Source organism: Plecotus auritus (assembly GCF_963455305.1).
Source record: "Plecotus auritus genome assembly, chromosome: 3".
Taxonomy (NCBI): Eukaryota; Metazoa; Chordata; class Mammalia; order Chiroptera; family Vespertilionidae; genus Plecotus; species Plecotus auritus.
The window spans coordinates 140,845,882-140,859,917 of record NC_137772.1 but is presented as its reverse complement, the minus strand read 5'-3'; the positions used below and the strand labels follow the sequence as shown (position 1 = coordinate 140,859,917).

Below are 14,036 nucleotides of genomic sequence, written 5' to 3'. Positions count from 1 at the left end.
CTTGTGCCTGGGTATCTAAGTGCCACATTTGTGAGTGACATCACCTGGCCAAAAGCTGCTTATTATGTAAGACCCATACTTTTTACAAAAAGGAAGAAAAAAGAAAGCAAAACAAACAAAAAGACTGGCCATTCATTTTGCAATTTAAAAAGCACCTTCTACTCAGAAGCATAGGACTGAATGGGTGATTTGCATTCAGTTTGTCTTTTGAAGTAAGTGGAAAAGACTTTTGCTTCCAACCATGATGGTAGCAGATTAGCCTTCCCAAGCTAAAGAATTACTATACTAGACAAATTATCTCAGGCAACTGTTTCAGACATTAGCCAACAGGCCGCACAAGAAAGAGCAAAAACACACACGGTGAAACCAAAAACAGTCCTGATTTTCTGGCTGGGAGGCACCTTCAGACCGAGGCATGGAAGACAGGACCCAAGTAGGACTCAGAATTCTCACTGAGACAGGGACTCAGACTGAAGTTTAGGGTTGCTGGTGTGGCTGGAGTTTGTGAAGCAGGGTGAGTTGCAGGAAAGGAGCTGAGCAGAGGAGTGCCAGAAATCTCCAGGAGAGTCTGCTTAAGTAAAATAATAGGCTGCACATGCACAGGGAGAGCCTTCACAGAGCCTGCTGATACACTGAATGATGCCTGGGAAGCTATGACTTTATCAGAGACCCTAACAGTCACTCAGATACAATGGAGTTCTGATGAGCAAGAATGGAGAGATTTTCTGGCTACTAAGTGACTTAAAAGGCAGGTGGTATGTATAGAATGGACACAGGATGTCTCAGTGGGATGGAGAAGGACAGTGAGAGATTTTATAGTGCTACACACACACACACACTTTAACCTAAAAGAGAGCTAGAAAGGAAGGACAGAGGATCAATAAACAGGGCAAACAGGAAACGAATAACAAAATGGTAAACCCATACCCAACCATACCAAAAATTGTATCAAATATAAATCAATGAAAACCTCTAATTAAATGTCAGAAAAACTAGATACAATAGCAAGGCCCAACCAAATCCTGTCTACCAGAGATATGCTTAAAAAAAAAAAAGAAAATGCCAAATCTACAATGAAAGGAAACATTTTTTAATTCCCCTCTCTCAGTAAATGATAAAAAGTTAGACAAAAAATATAATGATATAAAAAATCTGAATAACACTATCAACCACTTTGATTAAATCTGAGAATGCTACACATCATATCTGAATAATAGATACAAAATAAGTCAAATTTCAAAATATTACAATGTATGTTCTCCAACAATAATAGAATTAATTTAGAAACCAGTAACAATAAGACATCTAGAGAAAACCCATTTTTAGACTTTAAACAACACGTGAATCAAAGAGGAAATCACAAGGAGAAATTAAAATATTGTTAAAGAAATGCCAGTGGAAACACAGCATATCAAATTGTGTGGGGTGCAGCTAGAGCTGCTTACAAAGACATTTATATCTTTAAGGTGCTTATATTAGAAAAGAATGATTTTAACATTAGCGATCTAATTTTTCCACCATGAGACGTTAAGAAGCTAGAACAAGTGGAGCAAATTAAACTCATAGCAGAATGAAGGAAATAATAAGAATTAGAAATCAATGAAATATAAATAAATATAATTTAAGATGCCAAAAGTTGCTTCTTTGAAAAGATTAATAAAATCCATAATTAGTAGGAAAGGCCTTAATTGACCAACACACATACAATCCCTTTAAAAAACTTTCCAGATCTGAAGTATCCTGTAATTCAGAATTTTAGGTTTTAGAAGGTTCTGTCCTACATATATTGTGTATTATATGATTTCCTCAGAGAGGTCTGGATAGCAATCTGCAATCAAACACATTAGTATTTCTACAGTGAAATGCATAAATAGTCACTTTAAGAAGAATAAAGACTATAAATAGCCTCATCTCAACTTAGGTCAGGTTTTGGTGGCAAAAATTCCAAAACAAACTGGATATTAGAGGGTCTTTTTAAAAATTTATGAAATGTAGAATTGCTATTGTGGATTTGTAATTCATAGATTACTTCTTTTTACAGATAGGTCTTCTATGTCCCTACACATATATATGACAGTGCCCTATTAATAAATCTTAAGAAATTACTTTCTTAGCTAAGATCACAGGATGATTTTTTTCCTCTTACATGAGACTTAAGGGTCAAAATATTTACTAAATCTAATAATCTTTGCCTAGATTTAAAAAGACGATATTAGACTTCCAGGAAACTAAGCTCTTGGTCAAAGAGGAACAGGGATTGCAGGGGAAAAAGCATATTCTCTTCTAACATATAATTTTATAGTGAAATAACAAAACCATCAAATTTCCAAACACACAATAGTAAATAGTGATATATACAAAACTGAAAATATCCTTGGAATTCCACACAACTAGCATTTGTACTTTCTGTTGTAAAACTCAGGCAAATTCTACACGGAATATATTATAAGTCAACCATGAAAAAAGCTTAAATCATATTTATAAAAGTAATTTCATGCCTTATTTAAAATAATCTTAGCAAAAAATTTATTGGCTCAATTCTCTCATTGTCATCTCAAACTGTAGGGGAAACCCAATTCTACAAGCCTAATCCTTAATTCTCAGGAAGACCATAATAGGAAGAACAGTAATGGAACAGTATTTACAGCAATAACTGCAGAATTTCCTTTAAAGCCCATGCAATACTCCCAGAGGTGCTAATTGGAGCCATGCATGCATTAAATCAGATATATGTACTTACTATTACTGCTACTGCTGTCATTCCTAAGGGAGTTGGCTGCAACAGGGGGTAACATAAATGGTTTTGTGACACTGACTCTGGAATCTAAATAGAAAGCAATAATGTGTCAGTGTTGCACGGTGGTTTACATAAATTACAGAGTCCCCAAAAGGTCGAGTGCAATACCAGAGTATTTTTCAGATTTACAAATCTCGATGATTCATATCCTATTTATTTCATCCTGGGTCTTGCTGTTCTATTTTTATTAAGAAATTCACCAGTCACCTTATAGAACAAAAATTCATTGCCTATACAGGCCGATAAATGTAAAATTACAAATTGTTCATAATTGGCCATTTAAAAGAAAAGTACTGTAATTTAGATTTTGTATTACAGGAACCCCAGGGAAGGGGGTGGGGGAGAAAGAGTCTCAAGACAGAGTAACTAGTGAAGACCAGAATTCATGCCTCAGAGTTAGATCCTTTAGAAAAGATTTGAGAAGGGGACATAAAAAGATGGGAGGTGAAGAATAACAGAATTGTAAATTACTGGCAAATAGCAGGTAAGAAAAATATGAATGACAATCTCGTTCATTGTTTACTCACACATAATTCTTTAATGTGACGATCATTAGTTGTTTTGGCTTGAAAAACAAATCTATAACCATTTCTTTTATGCTTGACATTTGCTTTTATATTAGACAAAACACACATCTTTCTCTAACTACACATATATTTGATTCAGAGGTAGATTCTTACATACACATCCAAGAATCAAGCTTGCTTTTATAGTTAAATTAGAAATTCTTATATGCCTTACCATTGTCAGGACTTAATGTTGAAGAAAACACACATTCGCTAGTTTTAGATGACACCATCTCCAAGTCCTTGAAGGCATTGATGGATCTATTAAAAATTCTAAAGAATTCTTCAGGAGTAAACATCTTGGGTTCTAGGCTGTTAGATGACTTTTTTACATTCTAGAAGAAGACAAAAACAGGATTATATTTTTCAAAGAGTCTACAGATTTTAACTGATGGCAAAGTAAAAGACTATGTCCTTCAATGATTCAAGGAAAATGAACTCTCTTAGACAATTTTGTTAATATACATAATTCACACATGTACAGCACGATAGTGATCCTGTCCAGTTTAGTCTGAGGCTCAACTCCAGATAAAAGGAATAGGGTGGGCAGGCAGGTGAATTCAACATCATAACAATAAAATAATCCTAACAACAAATTAGAGATATTGCTCTTTTAAGATGCTCATTAAAATCACTATTCCTTACTAAAAAAACAGACCTCTATAACACAGTTGATGCTAAATATTGGCAAGGACATGGATGGAGCTAAGGGACTCTTACACATTGATGGAATGATATAAATTGGAATGTTTGATACTAGCTGGTAAAGTTGGACATGTGCCCATCCTGTGACCCAGAAATTCCACTCCTAGGTAAGGCCGCTAGTGAAGCTTTTGCATTTCTGTACCATGAGATATACAGGAAAGTTCTTACCAGCAGTGTCTATAAATGTGTACATCGATCAACAGTGGAGTGGTTTAATCAATAGTGGTATGTTCAATCAATGGGATATTATATATAAGCAGTAAAAATGTAACCACAGCTATATACATCAAAGTGCGTAAATCTTATAAACATGATGCTCAGTAAAAGAAGTCACAAACAGTCAGCAGCTGTGCGTCACTGCAGGTTGCCCAGGACCAAACCAGAGAGGGTCGGACCTGCATTACCACCATTTGTCCACCATCCAGAACTGAAATATCATTGCTGACATTTACACATAAGGAACTGTTTGACATTGAAATTGGGACTCAAAAGAACTGTTGGCCCAGAAAGAAACTCACTACAGACTGATTCATTTGCCTCTCAGCATAACCATTATTGCTTGTCTCATTTTCGGTTCTTATAAGTGTATTTCTAGTATCACATGATCTCACTTATCTAGGGGAAATAATGAACAACATAAACTGATGAACAAAAACAGACCCGGAGACAGGGAAGCATCGATCAGACTGTCAAACCTCAGAGGGAAGGTAGGGAAGGGTGGGGGTAGGGGGGAGAGATCAACCAAAGGACTTGTATGCATGCATATAAGCCTAACCAGTGGTCATGAACAACAGGGGGGTGGGGGCATGCGTGGGGAGGGTTCTGGGATGGGAATGGGGGGATGAGGACAAATATGTGATACCTTAATCAAAAAAGAAATTTAAAAAAAAAAGAAGTTAAAAAAGAATAAAGAATATGAGTAAGTTCTAAAGTCCCGCTAAAAGCAAATCAAAGCTATATTTTAGGAATTCAGAAATCATGATGATCTATAAAGAAAACCAGGCAATAATACAAGTTAATACTTATGTAGCACTTACTATGTACCTCTCTAAGTGCTTTATATATGTTTACTCAATCTCCAAAACAACTGAGAAATACCACCTGGTACGAATCTCCTGGGTTCCAGCCAAAGCGTCATGATCATTAAAGGCACATTCTTTGGTATTTGGAATGTTCTTCCTGACATCACCATTTACTGAACACCTAACTCATCTTTCAACCTCCACTGCATATATTATTTCCTTTACGACACCTTGTCTGATATACTCTACTTTTTATCAATGCCATCAGCACACGATACTAATATGATGTAAAAAGAGATGTTAACTCTAAGATGTCATGTATTATAAGACTAGAGGCCCAGTGCATGAATTCTTGCGCGGGTAGGGTCCAGCTGGCCTGCCCCGATTGGGGCCAATCAGGCCAGGCCAGCAGGGAGAAGGGGGATGTGGGAGGTTGGCTGGCCAGTCCCACCCCCGACTGGGTTGGGGGGGCCCGACTGGAGGTGGGGCTAGTTGGGGGGAGGGGCCACAGGCAGTTGGCCGGCCAGCCCCACCCCCTGGTCGAACTACCAGTTGAGGGGACAATTTGCATATTAGCCTTTTATTATATAGGACTAGAGGCTGGTGCATGGATTTGTGCACCGGTGGGATCCCTCAGCATGGCCTAAGGGATTGGGCTGAAATCGGCAGTCCGACATCCCCCAAGGGATGTAGTAGTGCGCAAAGTGGCAGGTGGCCAGGGAGGAGCCTGAGCCCAGGCCGGGTGCTGTGCCACTCCCACTCATCCTGGCCCCTCTGCACTTGCCCCTCTGTGCCTGCCATCGCTGTTGCTCAGTAGGCTCGCTGCCCCTCCACTGCGGTTTCTGCATGCCCGACCTACGGTGATACCAGCGTGCCCATGACTGACAAGAGGCCGCAGTCTTGCGCCCAGTCAGTCCCAATGCCGATCCTGATCCTGATCCAGTCCGGATGGGGGAGGGACGTGCAGGGGGAGTGTCTGCAGGAGAGGCTCATGCCACTGCAGCTGTGCTTGCCAGCCATGAGCCCGGCGTCTGGTGCCCATTGGTCAGCTGAGCAGCACTCCCACTGTGGAAGCACACTGACCACCAGAGGGCAGTTCCTGCATTGAGTATCTTCCCCTTGGTGGTCAGTGTGCATCATAGCAACTAGATGAACTGTTGAGCGGTCACTTAGGCTTTTATATATATAAATACATTCTGACTCAGAAATGAGAAGTGAATAAATATAGTGATTAGGTTTACTAGCATGACAAGAATTCTGAGATTGGAGAATACAAATAGGACAGATATTGGGCCTTACAGTGTAACTGGAATTTCAATGAGGAGGAAGTATTTGAACATTGTGGTACAACATCATATTTAAAATCTTAGGTTTAAACTTCTAAAAGGCCTGTAGGCTAAACCTGGGCTTGTGAACTCTATGCCCAAGCATGTCTCCCAAATCCTATTCTATTATAGATCCAAAGTTATAAAATCATCATCATAAAAATATTTATTAATCTTTATTTTGCCAGATACAGTGCTAAAGCGCTCATCACAAACCATCTCATGTCAACTCTACTAAAGTTCACAGAGCTAATTAGTGACCAAGTCAGGATCTGAACTCCAACACCTTGTACTGTACTTAATCCTAGTGTCTCTTCAATATGCTTAGATCCCAAATCATTGCCATGCCCATATTCTGAAGTTGACAACAACTAATCAGAAAATGACTTGGAGATACTAAAATATACTTCTTTGTAATGACATGATTACTATGGATAAGAGGTCAAGTTTAAGTGTTCTTTACAGAAAGTTTCCCATTTAAAGGTAAATGAACATTTGTAACCTAATAGAAAAGTTATGATAATTTCATTCACTTATGAAATAAAGATAAAATTAGGGCTGGTCTTACATTGTAGTGTAAATCAACTTTTACATTAAATGACAACTTTTAAGTTTTAATGTACATTTCAACACTGCAGTATAACTACAAACATGTATTTCTGTACTCATGTTTCAAAATATTTTTAAATTACAAATTTATACATTAAGAATCACACAAAGAAAGATGTTGCCCACCCCCCCATCAATATAGGTTTTAGAGAAGAGTAGTAGAAACTAATCCCAATGAATATAAGGTTACCTCCAATGGGTGTCCTTCCATGCACTCCACAAGATCATCTACTATTTTCACAAGTTTGTCTATGATAGAATAATTACTCAAGCCTTCAGAAATATTTGAAAACTTGTCCAGAAGATCAGTCAAGCTGACTGACAATTGCTCCACCATTTCACTTATCCAACAATGACTTGGCTGTAAGAAATTGAAAGAGAGGAAGATAAAGCATCTGTTTAAATACAGTCAACTAGGAGTATCCTTCAAAGACATAAATGCTGCAGTCATTGACTTCCAGATAAAAGATTTCCTTATATTAGAACAGATCAGTTATTGTGTTCTGTTTAATTTAGATCTAAAATCTATTTCAAAATTTACTAATGTATATAGATTAGAGGAAAGTGTTGATGGTAAACATTTTTCTCTTTCATGGAATTAAAATAAGATGAGACAGAGCCAACTCTTACCCTTGACAAAATTCAGATAGTAATGGAATTAACATTACACCAAGCATGAAGCCCCACTGAAAAATATTTATTCTGTAGTCAATGGGTTCTTAAAAGAGCTTTAGGTACAGTGGGACTTAACAAAACACTATTTTGGTGAGAGAGTCCTAGTCCTTAAGGAACTTCTATTCTTTTGGTGAAGTGGAAGATAAAACAACCTATAATAATAAAAACATAATATGCTAATTAGACCGGACAGCTGAACAACCTTCCAGACATCATTCCTCATTCCGGACAAAGCTGCGGCGGCGGGGGCCGAAGCAGAGGTGGTTAGGGGTGATGAGACAGGCAGGCAAGTGGTTAGAGGCAATGAGGCAGGCAGGCAAGTGGTTCAGGACAATGAGGAAGGCAGGCAGGCCAGCATTTAGGAGCCAGCAGTCCCAGATTGCAAGAGGGATGTCCAACTGCCGGTTTAGGCTCGATCCCTGGGAGGGGTCGGGGTTGCGAGAGGATGCAAGCTGGGCTGAGGGGACCCCCTTGTTTACGAATTTCATGCACCGGGCCTCTAGTAGACTAATAAGAGCTGATTTTCCTAGAGTGATAGATTTTCAAGCCTCCTTCATAGATGAGTTCCTTTTTTAAAAAAGAAAAACAGTTTGGTAGAAATGTGATCTGAGAGAGAAGCACTTTTGCCTTAGTGGAAGGGCCAACTACATAATTTTGAGGGCCAAGGGCAAAATGAAAATTTATTTATTATTCAAATCTTGTCTAAAAAATGACTAAGAATTTCAAGATGGTAACAGAAGAACATTACACCAAGCGTGGAGCCCCACCCGTGAAGCCAGCCCAGCCCACTGGTCAAAGGCTCAAGCCTTGGAGTCAGGCATAACCGGGTTCAATTCAGCTGAGAGACTCCAGGTAAGCTACACAAATTTTCTGAACCTCAATTTGCCTATATATGGAATGGGAATAATGGAACAGGGCAGTAGTGAGGTGATAATGTATATAATTTGAATATAAGTTTCATGAGGGCAGGATTTTTATCAAATCTTGTTCCCAACTGTGTCTCAAGGGCCTAGAACAGTGTCCGGCATATGGGAGTTGATCAGAAACTATTTGCTGATCTGATGCATGAATGACTAAAAAAATAAATGAAAGAGAAAATATGGATCAGGGGGCCACACCTTCTGCAAAGGGCTAGATAGTAAATATTTTAGACTCTGCATGTCAAGAGGCAAAAATCAAGGCTATTATTCAGGTATGTTTATACAATAGAAAACAAATTTCCACAAAAATTTATCACAAAATTAAAAATGTAATAATTGAATATGACTTCTTTTGCATAATAATTGAATTTAATTTTCTGTGTAATACAGGTGTACCAACAAGAAGAATAGGATTCTCCATTTGGGGTCAACATTTTGCTTATTTGGGCATCAAAACTCAGCATTCTCTATCATCATATAGACCACAAGTGTTCATCTATAAAAACCAATCTCAGCTGGCTGGCTATGTATGCAGAATCAAGCAGCAGACTGGATCTGGCCTACACGGTATAGCTGATATAAATGGCTGGGGATCAATAGAGGTTTAGATTATTAGGGAAAACTTCTTAGTGTATTAGAATGGATTTTTATAGTTCTTAAATTAATGTGGTGTTATTTAAAATTAGTAATTGATCATAAGTTCAGGTATTTCACATATTTTAAGATTACATTTTCTGTAAGTAGAGGCTCTGATTTCTTTTTTTAATTCTGCTAAAATATTACAGAGGAGAATAAGGCAATGATTGGGGATAGCTAAAACTGACTTGGCTTATTAAGATCCTAAATAATTTACTATATCTTCTAGAACCTATTGTATTGGAATTATATAGAGTAACTGATGCCATGTAAAATGAATCAAATCACCTTTATTTTTCTATTTACCAGCAAAGTATCTCTGTGGAGGAAAGTCAAGTAATTTATTTATTCTAAATTAGATATTGGGGCCATTTTAGACTTATTTAACAGAACAATTTTAATTAATATAATGCAAACAAAAAAGAAACTGGTTTATCTATAGATAGTTAAGCTCCAATTCCTGGAAACATTAAATGTTATTTAAAAGTTTGGGGGTTGAGAGTTGGAGGGCCATGGGGATGGAGGAATTGAATTAAAAAAAGAAAAAATGAGACAAAGCTCATGGATTTGGATAACAGTGTGGTTATTGCAGGGGTGGGGATTTGGGGGAGGTGGAGGAGGGTATAGGGGGTATAAATGGTGATGGACAGAGACTTGACTGGGGTGGTGAACACACAACTCAGTGTACAGAAGATGTGTTGTGGAGTTGTGCACCTGAAACTTGTATAATTTTGTTAACCAGCATCACCCCAATAAAATCAATAAAGAAGAAAAAAAAAATCTCACATTTAACAAGTCCTGTCTCTACTCTTCCTCTTCTACATCACATCTCAGCTTAATCGCAATCAGTTTCCAAATCCTGTCAGTTCTATCATTTTAAAGTCTCCCAGATCTATGCCTTGTTCTGCCTGCTTTAGGGCTAGATTACAACCTTTTTTCCTTTCTTACCCCTGTCACAAAACAAACAAACAAATAAAAACTTTTAGGATCATTAGCTCTGGCTTCATTTAAGTAGAATAAACAAACCACCAGTGTGCATTAATTCAATTAGGCCGTTTCATTCAACTCATCAATCAAGTTCTTAAAGACTATGTGTTTCCAAGAATGTTCAGAATGGATTCTTTGTTTTGTTGAATCAATGTTTATGCTTATCTTAAGTATCTGCAAGTTCATATTTGCACCATTTACAAGTCACTTTCCAAGTGTCAGTCTTTCCTTTGGGGCTGACCTGCTCTCCAAGTTTCTTTCCATGTAGGCAGTGACAACTACCTTTTTATAGTCAGCCCTATCAGCAAGGGTTGGAATTCCTAACATATGGAATACAGCACATACTATGAGTACAGTTTGAATAGTATTTACATGGCAGAACAGCCTTTACCAATTAGTTCACTCCAGTGTAATTGTGCAAATTTTTTTTGTGGCAAGCAAAATCCACATATTAATATCTTTAAACTCCTTCTTTGCTCTACTGTCTGAATGTACTCTGCCTATCCTTCTCTTGGATCTTCTGAAATGTAGGAACCAAAATTAAATTCCCTTGTTTTGAATTGAACTAAGGCCTCCTTTTGTTACTGTGGTCTTTTTTGTTTTGTTTTTATGGTTAAAGTAAAAAATATTTTGTATCTATGTATCTTATTTTTACACTGGGGAATGCTGTTTATCTGACACTTCTGTTTATCTCTCTTTTCATCTGAACTCCATGTTTACATTCTGTGTTCAAGTTCTCATTTATCTATAACTACGCTTCCCATTTTCACATACCTAGTCAATAGTCCACACAATCAACTTTTTCCAGTAAAATTTTCAACTCTAAAGCTGTAATTTTTTGCAGTTCAATCATGAAACGCCTACTACCTACTCCTACCCCAGTATCCGTCCTTTTAAAGTAATGAACAATTCGTTGCTAGCTGATAAGATATGAACTTCTGGACTATACTGCTGAAAAATATATTTCTAAAAGTTTTGCAATTATATTTCATTCATTATTCATTCTTGCCACAATTTCATTGGAAAAGGTTGTATAATAAAGGTTGTAAAAGTTATATCTTTCCCTTAATTTGTTTAAATAGTTACATTTTAGCTTTTCAAGATTCTTGGATTTATTAAAGCAAAACCTGAGACAAATAAATAATATTAAATATCAGCCAGTTTTGACCTGTCTGCCTGCAGGAGAAGTAACCAGTTTTTACTAGAATGTCAAGCAGTTTCGTATTTTCTTTTTAATTAAATATAGTCAATGATTTGCAAAGAGAACAAAACATGGCCAACTGAATATTTCATTTGTGAGGTAATAGGTCTTTCTATTTTTCAACTCTTTCAAGATTATGATTAAGAAATGGGTGATTAAAGGTTGTGAAGTTCAGATGTAATTTTTTCTATGCCTTAATCACAGGCATTATGGTCACTATTTCTTATATTTCTGAGACCATTTTAAATGTAAATAGTTCTTTATAAATATGAACTCACAGCATTCATTAGAAGAATGTATGATATAAATACCGTTCTTTCACTAGTAGAAGAATGTGAAGGCTTAGGAAAGTTGATAAAGCCATGTAGGATGTCATAGCAGCGATGTAAAGACTACCCTTCAAATCCCTGAAGTACATATAACTGAGTTTTATTCAGCCATATACATACAAAAAGAAATATAATCTTTGCTTTGAAAGGGAAAACATGTCTGGATTTTCCCTAACTCCATAGTCTCAATTTCTTACCTTCTTCTTGGTGGCTTCTGTCTTACATTTTCTGGGTTAATTATAACAGTTCTAGCTAGGACTACTAAAACAACATATCCTTTATATTCATATATATATATATATATATATATATATATATATATATATATATATACAGGCACACACATACACACTAGAGGCCCGGTGCACGAAATTCATGCATGGGGCAGGGGGTGTCCCTCAGCCCAGCCTGCACCCTCTCCAATCTGGGACCTCTCGAGGGATGTCCGACTGCCCGTTTAAGCCCGATCCCGGTGGGCAGTCGGACATCCCTCTCACAATCCAGGACTGCTGGCTCCCAACTGCTCGCCTGCCTGCCTTCCTGATTGCCCTAACTGCTTCTGCCTGCCAGCCTGATCACCCCCTAACCACTCGCCTGCCAGCCTGATTGATGCCTAACTTTTTTGCCCCTAACTGCCCTGCCCTTCAGGCCTGGTCACCCCTAACTGCCCTCCCCTGCAGGCCTGGTCACTCCTAACTGACCTCCCCTGCAGGCCTGGTCACCCCTAACTGCCCTCCCCTGCAGGTCTGGGTCCCTCCCAACTGCCTTTCCCTGCAGGCCTGGTCGCCCCCAACTTCCCTCCTCAGCCAGCTTGGTCACCCCTAACTGCCCTCCCCTGCAGGCTTGATTGCCCCCAACTGCCCTCCCTTGCAGGCCTGGTCCCTCCCAACTGCCTTCCCCTGCTGGCCATCTTGTGGTGGCCATCTTGTGTCCACATGGGGGCCGGATCTTTGACCACATGGGGTCAGCCATCTTGTGTGTTGGAGTGATGGTCAATCTGCATATTACTCTTTTATTAGATAGGATAGAGGCCTGGTGCATGGGTGGGGGCCAGCTGGTTTGCCCTGAAGGGTGTCCCAAGGGTGGGGGTTCCCTTGGGGCGTGGGGCGGCCTGGGTGAGGGGTCTGTGGTGGTTTGCAGGCCAGCCACACCCCCTGGTGACCCAAGCGGAGGCCCTGGTATCTGGGGTTTATTTATCTTCTACAATTGAAATTTTGTAGCCTGGAGCGAAGCCAAGCCTTCTGCTTGCTCCATGGCCACAGCCATTTTTGGGGGGATTTATGTATCTTCTATAATTGAAACTTTGTAGCCTTAAGCGGAGGCCTGGGCTGGCCAGGGTGTGTGGAAAGCTTCGCTTCCTCCATCGCCGTGGGCAACCCTAGCCTCCTGCTCTTTCCAGCTCTGTGGCTGCCGCCATTTCTGTTTGGGTTTATGTATCTTCTATCATTGAAACTTTGTAGCCTTGAGTGGAGGCCTAGGCCGGCAAGGGCAGGTGGAAAGCTTGGCTTCCTCCATTGCCGGGGAAACCCAAGCCTCCCTCCTGCTCTCTGTGGCTGTAGCCATCTTGGTTAGGTTTATTTGCATATTTGCTCCTGATTGGATGGTGGGCGTGGCTTATGGGGGTGGCTTGTGGGTCTAGTGGAGTGATGGTTAATTTGCATATTATTCTTTTATTAGAAAGGATATATATATATATATATATATATATATATATATAATGTATAATTCTAGAATGCTTACTGAATCAGTATCTTTGAACTGCTAGCATGCCCCTACCACTGAAGATTTCATTAAAAACTGTGAATTTCCTAAGGAATTAAAAAATACATATTGATTTATTTGGAGGGGAGTGGGGAGAAAGAGAGAGAAACATCAATTTATTGTTCCACTTAAATATATATATATATATATATAAATATATATATATATATATTATTTATTTCAGAGAGGAAGAGAGAGGGAGAGCTAGAAACATCAATGATGAGATAGAGAATTATTGATTGGCTGTCTCCTGCACAACCTACACTGGGGATCGAGCCCACAACCCGGGCATGCGCCATGACTGGAAATCTAATGGTGACCACCCGGTTCATAGGTTGACACTCAACTACGGAGCCAGGCTGGCTGGGCTACTGTTCCACTTATTGATACATTCATTGGTTGATTCCTGTATGTTCCCTGACTGGGGATGGAACTGCAAACTTGGTGTTTCGCGTCCACACTCCAACAACTGAGGTACTGGGCCAGGGCAAGCTTCCTAAGGG

At 38.9% G+C, this 14,036-nt stretch overlaps 1 protein-coding gene across 1 annotated transcript in view; it reads right to left on the bottom strand.

Moving 5' to 3' along the window:
* The window catches only part of KITLG (KIT ligand), a 96,872-nt gene that overhangs the window by 17,942 nt on the left and 64,894 nt on the right, over window positions 1–14,036 (bottom strand). The window contains exons 4-6 of the mRNA XM_080660646.1: window positions 7,215–7,385; window positions 3,539–3,698; window positions 2,741–2,824 (exon numbers count right to left, since the gene is read on the bottom strand). Coding sequence (XP_080516772.1) covers window positions 2,741–2,824; window positions 3,539–3,698; window positions 7,215–7,385 — 415 coding nt within the window. The remainder of the gene's footprint in view (window positions 1–2,740; window positions 2,825–3,538; window positions 3,699–7,214; window positions 7,386–14,036) is intronic.